The following is a 14,552-nucleotide window of genomic DNA, read 5'->3' on the forward strand; positions in this document are numbered from 1 at the left end:
AGAGCAGGGGGCGGGGGTTGGCTTGGGCCAGGCAGCCAATAGGCAGGAAGAACCGGCGGCGAGCGGCCAGGAGGCGGGAGGGAGAGCTGGAATGGCAGCATCCGCGGTGGCAAGAGCAGGGTAGGGTGCGCGCCTTGAAGCCGCTGCCTGCGCCTCTGAGGGGACGAGGATGGGGAAGGCGAGGAGGTGGAGGAGGCGGAGGCGGCGGGTGAGGAGGAACCCCTGAGGCGGCGGCGGCGGCGGCGGCGGGGAGACGGGAGGGGCAGCGGCGGCTGCGGCTGCGGCCTGAGCCGCGAGGAAGCAGCAGGAGGATGGTAATGCCGGCAGCGCCGCTGGGCCGGAGGCGGAGCAGTGGTTGGGGTGGCGGCGGCGGCGGCGGGGAGACGATTGCAGCCTCTTCTGGGGTGGGGCTCCGGCGGCGAGTAGCATTCGCGGAGAAGGAACGTAATGGAGCGCCCATTGCGGGTCCCGGGAGGGAGGGAGGGAATACCTGCGCTGCCTCCCCCTTCATATTTCCTTTCGCTTTCTGTATTAACCTTATTATTCTTAGTTACGGGCCAATGTTGGTCCAACTCCGCGTAGGCGCATTGGACGCGGCTGGCAGAGGGGCTTGCGAACTCCCGCTCTGGACCAGCCTCTGAGTTTGAATTTTAGCCAAGTGCAAATGTTTACCCGTGATGCTGTTGATGATGACCATAAAATTATTATTGGCTTAGTTAGACGGTCTTAATCCTACTCGGCCTAGCACTAGACCATAAATGGCCATGGTTGGCATAGCAGGTTCATTGATTTCAGGGAGTCTTCTCTGGAATAGAGAGTGGTTGGGTACATATACTCTACAGTACTGGCCATTATTATTATTTTATTGTTACCAGTATAAAATCATTATTGGGTGTAGACTAGCCTAGTTTTACTCAGAAGGAGGCCCATTGAAGTAAGTGGCCATGACTGCCTTAAAAGGGTAAAGGGACCCCTGACCATTAGGTCCAGTCGTGGCCGACTCTGGGGTTGTGGCGCTCATCTTGCTTTATTGGCCAAGGGAGCCGGCGTACTGCTTCTGGGTCATGTGGCCAGCATGACTAAGCCGCTTCTGGTGAACCAGAGCAGCGCACAGAAATGCCGTTTACCTTCCCGCCGGAGCGGTACCTATTTATCTACTTGCACTTTGAGGTGCTTTCGAACTGCTAGGTTGGCAGGAACAGGGACCGAATAACGGGAGCTCACCCTGTCGCGGGGATTTGAACCGCCGACTTTATGATCAGCATGTCCTAGGCTCTGTGGTTTAACCCACAACACCACCCGCGTCCCTATGACTGCCTTAGGTTTGTTAATTTCAGTGGGTCCATTCTGAGCTGGAATTGAATAGTTGGGTGTGGATATTATATATTACAATCAAATTATTATTGCTTGTAGACGATCTTAGTCCTGTTCAGACTTGTCCTGTTGAAGTAAGTGGACATGGCATAGGTTCATTAATGTCAGTGAGTCTACTTTGAGCTAGAACTTAGTTGGATACAAATACTACCTATCATCCTCACCATCATTGGTTATAGACAATCCTAGTCTTATTCAGAGCAGATCCATTGAAGTAAAATGGACATGGCTGACAAGTTTATTAATTTCAGTGGATCTGCTCTGAATAAGAACATAGTTGGATACAAATACTACTCATTATTATTAAGTAATTAATATTGGTTATAGATAATCCTTGTTCTACTCAGCCTAAACCCATGGAAGAAAATGACCACCAGTGGCATAAGAATTTAGTTGGATACCTCAGCTCCCACTTCCCTTCCGTAGTGTTGAATTTTTAAAAAATGTACTGTATTTAGCATATTAGCTGGCCACCATGTCGGCAAAGGCCTCTGAGTGGTTCACACAGGCTTCAGGCAATGTACAATTATAGCATTAAAATGCTAAACTCAGTTTTAATTGGAGGCGTCTTCAGGGCAGGGACCTGCCCTCTTGCACTTTGTAAAGTGCCATGCACACTGATGTTGCTGCTTCATTATCATTGTAGTATTAGTATTGGCAACAAATATTTGTTTGTGCTCTTACTTGATTTTTATTTGGGGGAAGTAGTTTATTATTTTTTCTTATGTAGTTTGGCAAATGTGTTCTTATTTTCATGTGCTTTTTTGGGGGAGTGGGTATTTTTCACCTGTCTTCTACAGTATTTAGTTATCTTACTTTGGTGATTCTTTTACATTTAATTCTGATATCAACTGCCAAACAGCTTTTTCCATACAGCATGCATAGTTAACTTGTTCCAAGGGGGTAGCCATGTTTGTGTGTGTTGCAGAAAGCTCACAAAATTGAGTCTTTTTTCACTTCAAAAGTCTGACATACTTATTGTGGCAGCTTTTGTGGACTGGTCCAGATCCCTCTTTGTAAGATGTGTGAACAGTTTGCCTGATTTATTTATTTAGTTTGCATTTATATCCCACCTTTGCTACAAGGAACTCTCCATTCTATCATCACAACAACCCTGTGAGGTAGGTTAAGTAATGGCTGAGTGAGGATTTGAACCCTGGACTTCAGGTTCTAGTCCAGCACTCTAGAGCAGGTATAGCCAATATGGTGCCCTTCAGATGTTGTTGGGCTACAACTCCCATCAGCCCCACCAATCTGACTAAGGGTGAGGAATGTTGGGAGTTGCTGTCCATCATGTTGAGAGATTCAAACAGATGCTGCAAAGGAGTGTTTAACAATGTGCCCCGAAGGTCAAGAAATTCATTGGGTACAGAGAGTGTGTACCATTTCTACACAGAAATCAAACATGTACAATCACAGTAACCATTTCCCACAGAAATATCTGGCCGCAACATATTCCTACCTTTGATCCTGTGTTATGGCCAGATCATGGCATGTTGCACTATCACTGTGCTTCTCCTATGCTTTGCATAGAAGTACCACAAACAGTACAAATTTTGAATATTATAGCCTATGGGGCTGAGTGTTTCCATCCTCTCCGAAGGTGTGCACCTATGTATATGTGCATGCATGTTATACATTCACTGATAATGATATTTCATTGGATACAAAAGTGAGTTATGCTGCTATACCACTGTGGTGCCTTAGTGTTGCAGCTCGGGCTGGGGAGACCTGGGCTCTGATTTTGCCCTCAGCTGAAGAGCTGGCTTTGAGACTGAGCATCTTTCATGCCAACCTACGTCACAGGATAAAATGGACAGGTAGCCATGTTTGCTGCCTTGAGTTCTTTGGGGTGGGGAGAAAGAAAGGTTATAAATGTAGCTAAAAAAATAAATAGCAAAAGTGTATGCCACACAGTAATTTTTTAAGGAAATAAGAGTCTGAGGAATTATATCCCACAAAGTGTGGGATTGCCTAAGTGGTTATTTTAAAAAATAAACAAATAAAAATAGAATTAGGCATATTTAGGGAGGAGGAGGGTAGATTTATAACTGGCTGTTAGCTGTAGTAGCTAAATAAAGCCTCCATGTTCAAAGGTTGTTTACCTTTGAATACCGATTGTGATACTAATAAATAAAATGCGGGAGGGCTATTGCTTTCATGCTCTTGTTGTCAAGTGCCCTCTGGGTAATGTATGATGTAGCATAAGAGAACAACGAAACCACAGTACAATTAAACATGATACCAAAAATAAACAGAATAAAAATCATAACATTGTAAAGCCTGTATAAGCATCAAATTGCCAGCAAACAAAACAACCCCAGGTTATTAAAATGTAACTTTGCTGTGCACTCCCAAATGCCTGCTGAAATAAACTTTCATCAGTTTCATAAAACAAACATTAGGTCTGGCCTGCTAAACTTATATATGGGAGAAAAATCTATAGTGAAGGTGCAGCTGCCAAAAAGCCTCCTTTATACCCCACCCTCACCCCCTGTCACTTGTGGATTTATTTATTTTTTTTTAAAAAAAAAACTCTTATAACATGCAAGACAAGGGCGATAAAGAAGGAGTCTACTGTACTGATTAAACCACTTCATCATCAATATGAGCTGCCCATATGTCCTAAATGCTCCCCAAACGAAGATAGAGAGCAAGTCAAAGTTCAGAGGCAGAGCACACACTTTGCATTCAGAAGACCCGAGGTTTGTCACCTGGTACAGCTGGGGAATATTTCTGTCTTAAACACTGGATAGCTGTGGTCAGTCAGTTTACAGCACTGATGGGGGAACTTTGGCTCTCAAGATGTTACTGATCTACAACTCCCATCAGCACCAGTAAGCATGACCATGCTTGCTAGGGATGATGAGAGTTGTCGTTCAGCAACATGGGGGGTGGCACAGGTTCCCCATTTTTTGTACAGACAATATTGAGTTAGATGGAACAGTGGTGTAGGGCAGTTTCCCTGTTCAGAAAGAAACACACAGTTGAGTAGTATTTCTGCTCTAGATTTTCTCTGTTTCTTGTGTCAAAAGATTAAGAACTGTCTTGCTATTGTTGTTTAGTCGTTTAGTCCTGTCCGACTCTTCGTGACCCCATGGACCAGAGCACGCCAGGCACCTCTGTCCTCCACTGCCTCCCGCAGTTTGGTCAAACTCATGCTGGTAACCTCGAAAACACTATCCAACCATCTCGTCCTCTGTCGCCCCCTTCTCCTTGTGCCCTCCATCATTCCCAACATTAGGGTCTTCTCCAGGGAGTCTTCTCTTCTCATGAGGTCGCCAAAGTACTGGAGCCTCAGCTTCACGATCTGTCCTTCCAGTGAGCACTCAGGGCTGATTTCCTTAAGAATGGATAGGTTTGATCTTCTTGCAGTCCATGGGACTCTCAAGAGTCTCCTCCAGCACCATAATTCAAAAGCATCAATTCTTTGGCGTATCATGTCTTGCTGTATCAGACCATAATTAAGCATCCTCCTTCCAACAGCAGCCCCACCAGATTCTTCTGGGTCAATCAGAAGCACAGTGATGACCTTTTCTCATCATTTGTTCTCATCCTGCAGCCTTCAGTGCAGTAACATTTAACTACCATGGCAAATAGGTGTTTGAGGGTGCATGTGTAACAAATAACCAACTTTCCCTCATATAGCTTGCTTTAGGTGTGTACATAAAAAACAACCACCCAGGGACATTTTGGGGGGAAGGAGCAAGTTGAAGGGCCAAATTTGACAGGTGGATGGAGCCACCCACTTGTTATTCACCAAACACCATAGTGACAGCAGGTGATGCTGCCCTTTGAAACCCTGACTGTTAGGACTTCAAAGCAAAGCATGGGGTAATTGAAAGCACTTTTGCAAACAGCCCTGCACAGCATGGGAAGAGTCGCATAGACAAACTGAGCAGTTAAATAAGCATGTGTATATTATTTATACATGGTGGTGTTTGTTTAATGGTCTTGTAAGTTGGGGTCTTGTAAGTACGGGGACGCAGGTGGCGCTGTGGGTTAAAGCCTCAGCGCCTAGGGCTTGCCGATCGAAAGGTCGGCGGTTCGAATCCCTGCGGCGGGGTGCGCTCCCGCTGCTCGGTCCCAGCGCCTGCCAACCTAGCAGTTCGAAAGCACCTCCGGGTGCAAGTAGATAAATAGGGACCGCTTACCAGCGGGAAGGTAAACGGCGTTTCCGTGTGCGGCTCTGGCTCGCCAGAGCAGCGATGTCACGCTGGCCACGTGACCCGGAAGTGTCTCCGGACAGCGCTGGCCCCTGGCCTCTTAAGTGAGATGGGCACACAACCCCAGAGTCTGTCAAGACTGGCCCGTACGGGCAGGGGTACCTTTACCTTTACCTTTAAGTTGGGCTTGGGGATCCAAACCTCCCTTGATTCTCATCTTAGAGGATCCTTTTACAGCCAGTTCACCTGGAAGGCACCTATAAAGAACTTTGGTGCCCTTTTCAATCTCTAATAGTTAAGTATTTCGTCTCTGATTTATTTTGTTCTGTGCTTCTTTGGGAAACATATCATACTAAAAACAACTTTTGACTCAATCTGAGGATGACTATTGAGTTCACTGCCACCAAGCTATTTCTGGAAATGGTTAATCCACTTGCTGCTTTCATGAAACTGTATTGTGAACTGTATTGTGAATTACTTTTGTGTGCAAAAAAATTGAGCAGTACTTCTGTGAACTTGCATTGTAGTCCTCTGCGGTGATATATTTCTTGTTGTCTGTCTCTTTACAAAACAATAAACAAATGAATCCTGTATATTGGGTTCATTCTTTTTAAAAATGGGGGAACTCTTCTAGTCTGCAGTAGCAAAGCAGAAACAGGTGGGCACTTGTTCAAGTTTTAAATAAGGATTATATAGACCAGATATCTCCAGTCACAATGAAGGTGAGGCTGCAAATATAGCATTAGGTCAGTTTTATTATGCAGATGAAATCTTCAGCATGACCTTTGTGGCTACCCAAGTATCTCTCTCTTGCCAGCTGGTTGCTGTCATAGATCTATAAAAACCTGTGTTGTTTCTTTTGAAAGTGGTTTGTTTTCTTTTGCTTTGTTCTTACTATGACATCCTTCAGCTGCCACTGATACTATCTTTTATTTTTGTGTCCAGGTCATCTGTTCTGGATTTAGCTCATTAGGACATGGGTGAAGAATCATTAACTCACTATGGGAAATCGAACAGGGGCCTTTTAGTAGGAGCATCTAATTCCTTGGCAGTTATGTTGGCAACTTGGCTTTCTTGAACGTTTCTTCTTTGTATTCATACAAAGCTTGAACCATATTGAATCTAGGTTTGTGGAGTTAAAAAAAAAGGCAGCATGTCCTATTGGGAAGAGCGTATATTTTATTTGCTTCTCCAGGAATGCAGCATTGTAGACAAACAGACTCAAAAACTGTTGAAAGTACCCAAGGGAAGCATTGGCCAGTTCATTCAAGACCGTTCTTCAGGAGGACACACCAGAAGCAACCCTTCGTCAAAAAGCAAAAAATTGCAGATAGGAATCAAGATTTTGGAGCAGCCCCATGTGGTCCTCTTCGTGGATGAAAAAGAAGTTGTTGATATAGATGAGAAACGAGCAGAACTGCTGTTGGCAATTACCAATTGTGAGGAGAGATACAGTATATTTAAAAGTAAAGGTAGACTGAGCAAGGGTCTCCACATTGATGTTGGCTCACCGGTGAAAGTACAGCTGCGATTAGGAGATGAGAAATATCCTGGAGTTGTTCGCTTCAGAGGACCGTTAATACAAGAAAGATCACTCTCTGGGATATTTTTTGGAGTGGAGCTTCTGGTAAGTTTTCTTCTTCTAAGGCTCTATGCATTGGGTCAAACAGATGCTGTGTGTTGCTGTAGAAACATTATGAAAAGATCCGTAGTATGAGGCTTTTTACTTAGTATATTTGTATCCTATTTCTCCTCTGAGGAGCAGAGGCCAAAATATATTGATCTACACCATTTTATCCTCTCAACTAACTTGTGAGGTAGGTTGGGCTCAGAGTGTTGAGCAACCATCCTAAGATCTGGATGAACCTCATGACCAGGCATAGGTTTCAACCTCGGTCTCTCCGAAGACCAACATTTTAATTACTCCTATGACAGTTCTTAATGAGCTATGTTTTTTTCTCCTGCAAACCTAGGAAGAAGGCCGTGGTCAGGGTTTTACTGATGGACAGTACCAAGGCAAACAGCTGTTCAGATGTGACGAGGACTGTGGAGTGTTTGTTGCACTAGACAAACTAGAGCTGATGGAAGATGATGACAATGAGCTGGAGAATGACTATGCAGCTCCAGTTGACTCAATGCAGGTAGAACTTCCTCCTTTGGAGCTCAACTCCAGGGTTTCTGTGAAGATAGGAAAGAATATAGAGTATGGGACAGTTATATTCTGTGATGTCTTACCAGGAAACGAGAGTTTAGGATACGTTGTTGGAGTGGACATGGTAAGAAATTAACCTGATTCTTAACTTTTTGCATGTGTGTTAAATAGAAGTACATGCAATAGTGGCGGGGAGAGATGGAATATTGGCAAGCTACTTATGGCTCTCGATTGCTATGTATAATTGCCACCCAGCAGCTTTTTTTAGCATTGGGTAAAAATGTATTGAGTTAGGCTTGGGAACAGCCACTTGCCTGATCGTGCATGGCAAGAAAGAATCTCCTCCAGGGGATCAGATGGTGCAGCTTTACTAAAGTTTTATTTCTCCCTTGCTGAGCCATAAATGATTGCCCATGTGTATCCACATTAGGCAGGCTAGTAAATTTATTGTATGCACTAGTAACTTCTGTGGGCTTATTTACAGGGCCTTACTAAATCTTACCTGACACTAGCCAGGCAAAATACCCATTTTCTTGCTTCTAATGACCAGCCTGCTTTGCTAAATAATGTCCCAGGGTTGGCACTACTGATCTTTTATAGTTTTCCTCTGAAAATACAGCTACGTCAATTTTTGCCTGCAAGGAAAATGCGAGGTTCTGGCGTAATGTAATTCTGTATGTTGAGTGCAATTCTCAAGCACTACAGTAACATATGCTGATCCTCGTCTTTCTCCTACTTGTGTTTTGAAACCAGAAGACTTACTGAGGCTTGAAATAAAGAGAATGAAACTGAACTATTACACCCTTAGAATATTAGTAGGCATTCAACATGAAAAAAAATTGCACCTTAATGTACTTGTTCACCCTTGCTCTTTAAGGAAGTAGGCAAGTCTTCCCAATGCTGGAAGCTGCCTCTTAATGCCAGAGAGATGAAATATATCCTTCAGGCATGAAAGCCATTTATGTACCTGTTGTGAATGGCTTCAGTTGTGAAACTTCTGGCTTCAGTCGTGGAACTTCTGTGCTGCTGACAAACTTTGCTTGGCTTTTCTCCCACCACTTGGGAGGAGTGTTTTTTGCTTTTGTTTCAATGTTGCCATCATCAGTGTATTAGTGTCTGTGGCACATTTGTAACCAAACAACATTGCAGAATGCAATCTGTTTCTCTAAATGTGGAAGACGAAATGACAACACTACAAGTGTGACACTTGAAATGTTGTTGCAGAGCAAGTGTTTGCATTTCTTGTGAAAGCTCGTGCTTCCTGTCTGGGCTGCATGTAGCCAAGAACTTTAATTGAACCATGTAGATGGTTTCTTGAGTATCTTCACTTGGGCAACGTGTAATGGTGTTTTAAAACGATTTTTAGGATAATCCAATTGGAAATTGGGACGGAAGATACAATGGACAACAGCTCTGCAGTTTTGCAAGTGTTGAAAGCACACTTCTCTTGCATATCAATGATGTTATCCCAGGTACAATTTGTATATTTTGTCTATAAAAAAGAAAAGTGAGCAAACCCCAGTTCTTAGCACACATCCTTGCGTCTAATCATAGTTTTAATGTTGCTCAGGATTCAATCATTTTGCTTTAGTCTTAAACATATATGGGGGTGGGGTGGGGACTCCACTAAACTATTGATTGGTTATATTATCGCTTTGCTGCCTTGTCTTGCTTTATTTCTGGATATGCTCCTGTGACTCCTACATGCTTCTGTATATGTATCTCCCTTCTTTCCCTCTCACTATAATGTGCCATAGTAACATAGTGCTGTATTTTGGTATTGGTGGTTCCATGGCCTTTTCCTGGTGTTAGAATTTGAAGGTTGAAGGCTTATGGTCACTGTAATGTGGCACTGGGTTTTCTCAGTTGATGAATTTTACTGCTGTATTGTAGTACAGTCATACCTTGGGTTACAGCCGCTTCAGGTTGTGTTTTTTCAGGTTACGGATTGTCGAAACCCGGAAGAACCAGAATGGGTTACTTCCGGGTTTTAGTGGTTGCGCATGCGCAGAAGCGCTAAATTGCACGATGCGCAGCCTGCGCGCAGATGTGGGTTGCGAACATGCATCCCGCACGGATCATGTTCTCAACCCGAGCGTCCACTGTATTGCATGTGGTAGGGAAAAGGCAAAACCGTTCTTATTTGCCGCTAATAACTGAGTCTACATAATTACGTGTCTGCCAGTCAGTATTTTAAGGACCATACATAGATAGTGGAAAATAGCACATAAATGCCTTTCCAGGTGGTTCTGCATTTTTCATGCAGTAATATTTGCTTAATCAGAAGGGCACTGTGCACTGGATTGTTTTCTTACACTTTCTTCAAAGGAATATGTTCCAGCGATGCCCACATATGCTCCGACAAAAGAATTGGCACTTGTGAGCAGTGCTTGGAGCCACAGGCAATCTGTTCTTTCTTCCCTGTTATTAGAGTGCTGCATTTTCTGTTCAGAAGCTCTTGCTGCATGGTCACTTCTATGCTGCATATGGGGCTACAATATGGAAGCTTTTGCTGCTTGGCTTTTTGACTGTGTGGCAGGGTTAACAAATGCCCTCCCTGAACAGGGAGAGATTTGGTGGTTTGTCCAGTCAGGATCTACTAAGCTGAACCACAGGGAGGAATAAGCATAATGCTAGTTTGTTGGACAGGCCTTGTTTTGACCCTTGCACTAAACAGAAAAAGTCATGGCTAGGCTGCCGGAGTGGCTAGAATTTTGTACAGCAGTCTTGTGAGATGATGGTGTCAGAAATCTAGAGGTTCACCAGGGAAAGGGGAATTGGAATTTAAAAGGGAGGCCAGGCTGCTGTCCAAGGAGAGTTTCTTTCCTGCAGCAGGAAGTTGCAGGTGCAACTAATGCTGTTATATTTGAGCTAATACCGCTTTGAGTTAACTGAGGTGGATGGGTCACTGCAATGTATTACTCAAGTGATAGGATGCAGCAGGATCTGTGATGTACAGTACATGAACTTTAGAGAACATGAGAGCAAATATTAACCTGGAAACAACACACTCTTCAAAGTGGTTTTTCAAAAAATGAAATAGGACTCTTAACTGTAAGGAAGATGCCATTTTAAGCATAATTGTCATATTGTGCAAACTTGAGGCAGTGCTTTGCTCCTGCTACTTCTTTCTTAAAGAAACCTTCTAGGACATTTTTGCTTGAAAGATCATTCTTTCAAAAAGATGCTTTCTTCACTGTCTGGCTAGAGATGAGCTCTAGTGAAAGTAACTGAAGTATTTTAATAGAGTTATTCCTCAGGGACAACTTGGTTAAAATGTAATTGAACAGCTATATTCCGATTATGAAACATGAAGACACATTTCATTTGAACTCTTTAGTGGATACATGGCATGATTAAAAATCCTCAGATGTTATGCAGAGTAAATGGCAATCTTTTGTATGTATGATAACCATACTATTTTGGTGAGGAGTCCAATTTAGCAAAAAGCACAATATTTTCTATTTCAATTACTGCTTTTTTAATGCATGCCTAGCTTTCTTCTCCTCAATCTTTTTCTTATTGTTGCTGCTGCTGTTGTTCAATCACATCTCCAGCAAAAAGATTTTTTTAAAAAAGTTTCACTGATGGGGGCTTTTTATCTTTTTTAAGTTTGATAAGTATTTGCTTCTTCCGAACCACATACGAAGCAAATAAACTTACCGTAACATGAAGCCAGTGATCACTTTGGAATTTTTCTTTGGCTGTGTTATTTCTCAATACAGCATTTTACAAGGTTCACCATAATTGATTGGTGCAGTGTGGAAGGAAACATATTCTAAAACTTCTGTGAGAGCAAATCCAGCTTTTTTGCTTCAGTGTCAGTAAAACGGAGCTATGCCCTGAGATTTTGGAAGGGGAAAAAAAGGGCTAGGCTAGATGTCCCATTGTGTTTTAAAAAGTATATATTAATAGCTATTAATAGTCATCCTTATTTAACAATTTTGTGTGTGTCCCAAGGGAGGCTGCCATCCTTATTATGGTTCCTACTTATATGAGTGTTCCTGCAACTGATTAGTTTTGTCTAAGTCACTACCTGAAAGAAATTCTGGATTTCACAAGTATTACTGTGACTTGCTTTATATCCTAAAGGTCTATTTTGTACTGAACTGATGCTTTAAAGCTAATGCTATCTATACTATGTACTGTGTGGTGGTGTAAGATATCTTAACCTTCTACTCTATTTTAGAGGCTGTGTCTCAAGACAGGAGACCTCCCAAACTTGCCTTTACATCTAGAAGTGGCTGTGACAAAGGATTCAATCATAGTAAGCCAAAGTCTACAGGTACTTTTACTCAACTACTATTTAGCAAAATGCCAGGTATTTCTACTGTCCTTGTACATGAGATTTGTGACATGCAGTCCCTTGGAGTTGTGGGTTCAGAGGTGGGTTTCCACAGAACTGATCCCACATGTTTTGTAGAACAGTGGCTCCCCAATAAGTAGAATGTGTAACAAGATACTACATTTGCTTGCATAGTTAGCATACAAAGGAGGTTAGATTGTACATCTTGTGAAACATTTCTGAGGATTTTCCTGCCTTGCACTTGTTTTGTAAAATTCTTCCCCCAGTCTGAGTGCATGAATAGCCTACACATGGCTATGGAAATAGAACTTGTTGCTTGGTTTCAGTCGGCTCTGACCAAAGTGACATATGCCTTAGTTACATATTGTTTGTATTACTGTAACTCGCTACCTGTGACTGCCTTTAAAGAGTGTTCAGAAATCAGCTGATTCAGAATGCTGCAGCTCAGCCTGTTGAACAGGGCTGGGTATAGGGAGCATGTACAACAATTTTGCTGGTTACTTGACTGTTTTCTGGTCACAATACACAGTGCTCGTTGCTACATATAAAGCCCTACTTGACTTGGGGACCAGATACCTGAAAGACTGTATTTTCCTATTCAAGCATGCCTGGGTTTGTTTTTTTTTAGATCTTTGGTAGAGGTCCCTCTTCCTGTCTTACCAACATCTTAAGCACATCCGTTGGTAACTCAAAAGAGTGCTACTTTGGTGATTGCTTCTAGACTCTGGAATTCTTTGCCAAGGGAGGCCTGACTAGTCCTTCTCTGATGACCTTCTGCTGGGAAGCAAATACACTTTTATTCAGACATAACATTTAGCCTCATAAGTTGACTGTTATAGCCAAGGTAAAAGTTGCAGTTTCGGCAACTGGCTGTTGTGTGTGTTTTAAGGGATGTTTTTAAGCTTTGTATTTTTTCTTGTTAGTCACCTTCAGCATCTTTTGATGTAAAGGTGAAATATTAATTTAACAAATAAAGATTATAAACGGATAAAGCACTTTGTTCCATTGCTCTGGAAAGCATTAGAAGTGGTTATTACTGCAATTTGCAGCATGTTAAAGGCTAACAAATGTATTATGGCAGGAACTTATGTGGGCTAGAGTCCATTTCATCAAATGTGTGAACCTTATTCTCACTTAGGAGGTATATGGAGAAATCAACAGAAGCTGATCCATTAAGAAATGTGTTCATCCCATTGCAGCAAAAAACCCACAAAACCTTGTAGCATCTTAAAGACAGCTACTTCTCTAAGAGCAGAAAGGCCAAGTAATTCTAACCTAAAGTGGCCAATTAAATCCTCCATGTATGTTCCTTTGGAAGTAAACATTCTGAAGTGAAAGCTCCATATTTTTGAATTGTTCCTGCAAGTAATAAAGGGAACAGAGTTCCACTGAATAGGAGATGGAGGAAGTTAAAGAGGTACAGTTAATTGTTTGCAACTTGAAAGGTTCTCTCTGTGTAGCTTGAAAATGCAAGCTGAGAACATTAACAATATGGGTGCCGAGGGGGTTATACCTTTGTTGCAGAGATTGGACCAGATGATTGGCAGGTTTCTCTCTTAAAGTTGTACAAGTTAGACATTTTTACAGACCCTACTCTTAATAAGCTTAGCAGGAAGACTTGGTTTAAAGGATTGTAAGGCTTGTTTTTTTCCATAATGCAGCATTTTTTATGTTTTTTTTTCCCTCCCCTTTGTCTCCTTTATGACATGGTTTGTGTCTTAGGTGCACTCTCAGACCCTGGAAATAGAAACAGATCAGAAATTTTCTACACTTTAAATGGCTCTTCAGTAGATTCCCAACCACAGATGAAATCAAAAAACACATGGTGTATTGATGAAGGTAATGAGAGACTAGACATTAAGTTTGATCACAGGCGTAATAACAAATTATATGATGATTAAATATACTGCCTTCAGATTATTCTGGCCACATTTTGTGTGTACTCCCTAACAAAAGACTTTTTAAAGGGCTTACTTCAGTTGAGATGTGTATTATTATCCTGTGTAGTGGCCAGAATCCAAAGAGCTACTTAAGCTCACATGAGGGGCTTGGTGCTAGCCCAGGGGAATTTACTTTACTGTCTCATTTGCACAGCTGATCCCTATACAAACTGCTTTTGAAAATTGCCCTCTTTTTCTGAAGCAGTTTGCTATGGTTGGGGGCTCTGAGAAAAATGAGTGGGCTCACAATGTTAGTTTTCCTTCTTCTTTGGATCCTGGCTTAAGTTTATTGAATAACTCAAGGCATTTTACTTGGCACATCTCACATAGTAACTTGAGCTTTTCAGCCATAATAGATAATTCCTTAGGCTACATTCTGTGCACATTTGAGCCTAGCCTTCTTATTAGACCAGCTGGACTGTAGGCACAGGATGCAAGATGCTTATAAATAGTAACTTACCACTATCGCAGCTTGTGATCTCATATGCGGAGCATTGACTCATGATTTATTTACATATCTTCAGGTAGTGTTGGTGACTTTATTATTTAGAACCCCTGAGTTGACAGGTCCTGCCTTTGCTAGAATTAGGAAGGGGTGCAAACTTACATTTTTG

General features: G+C 42.3%; 1 protein-coding gene across 8 annotated transcripts in view; it reads left to right on the plus strand.

Moving 5' to 3' along the window:
* CYLD (CYLD lysine 63 deubiquitinase) overlaps window positions 1-14,552 on the plus strand; it is a 36,162-nt gene continuing 21,610 nt past the window's right edge. For 4 of the 8 annotated variants that reach the window (XM_079988756.1, XM_079988754.1, XM_079988757.1 and 1 more), the window contains exons 1-6: window positions 215-314; window positions 6,486-7,167; window positions 7,514-7,816; window positions 9,059-9,164; window positions 11,882-11,977; window positions 13,721-13,837. In XM_079988756.1, the coding sequence (XP_079844882.1) occupies window positions 6,694-7,167; window positions 7,514-7,816; window positions 9,059-9,164; window positions 11,882-11,977; window positions 13,721-13,837 (1,096 nt within the window). In that variant the 5' untranslated portion in view covers window positions 215-314; window positions 6,486-6,693. The other 4 variants (XM_079988759.1, XM_079988758.1, XM_079988760.1 and 1 more) reach the window with 4 other exon arrangements.

Source organism: Podarcis cretensis (genome assembly GCF_951804945.1).
Source record: "Podarcis cretensis genome assembly, chromosome: 8".
NCBI lineage: Eukaryota > Metazoa > Chordata > Lepidosauria > Squamata > Lacertidae > Podarcis > Podarcis cretensis.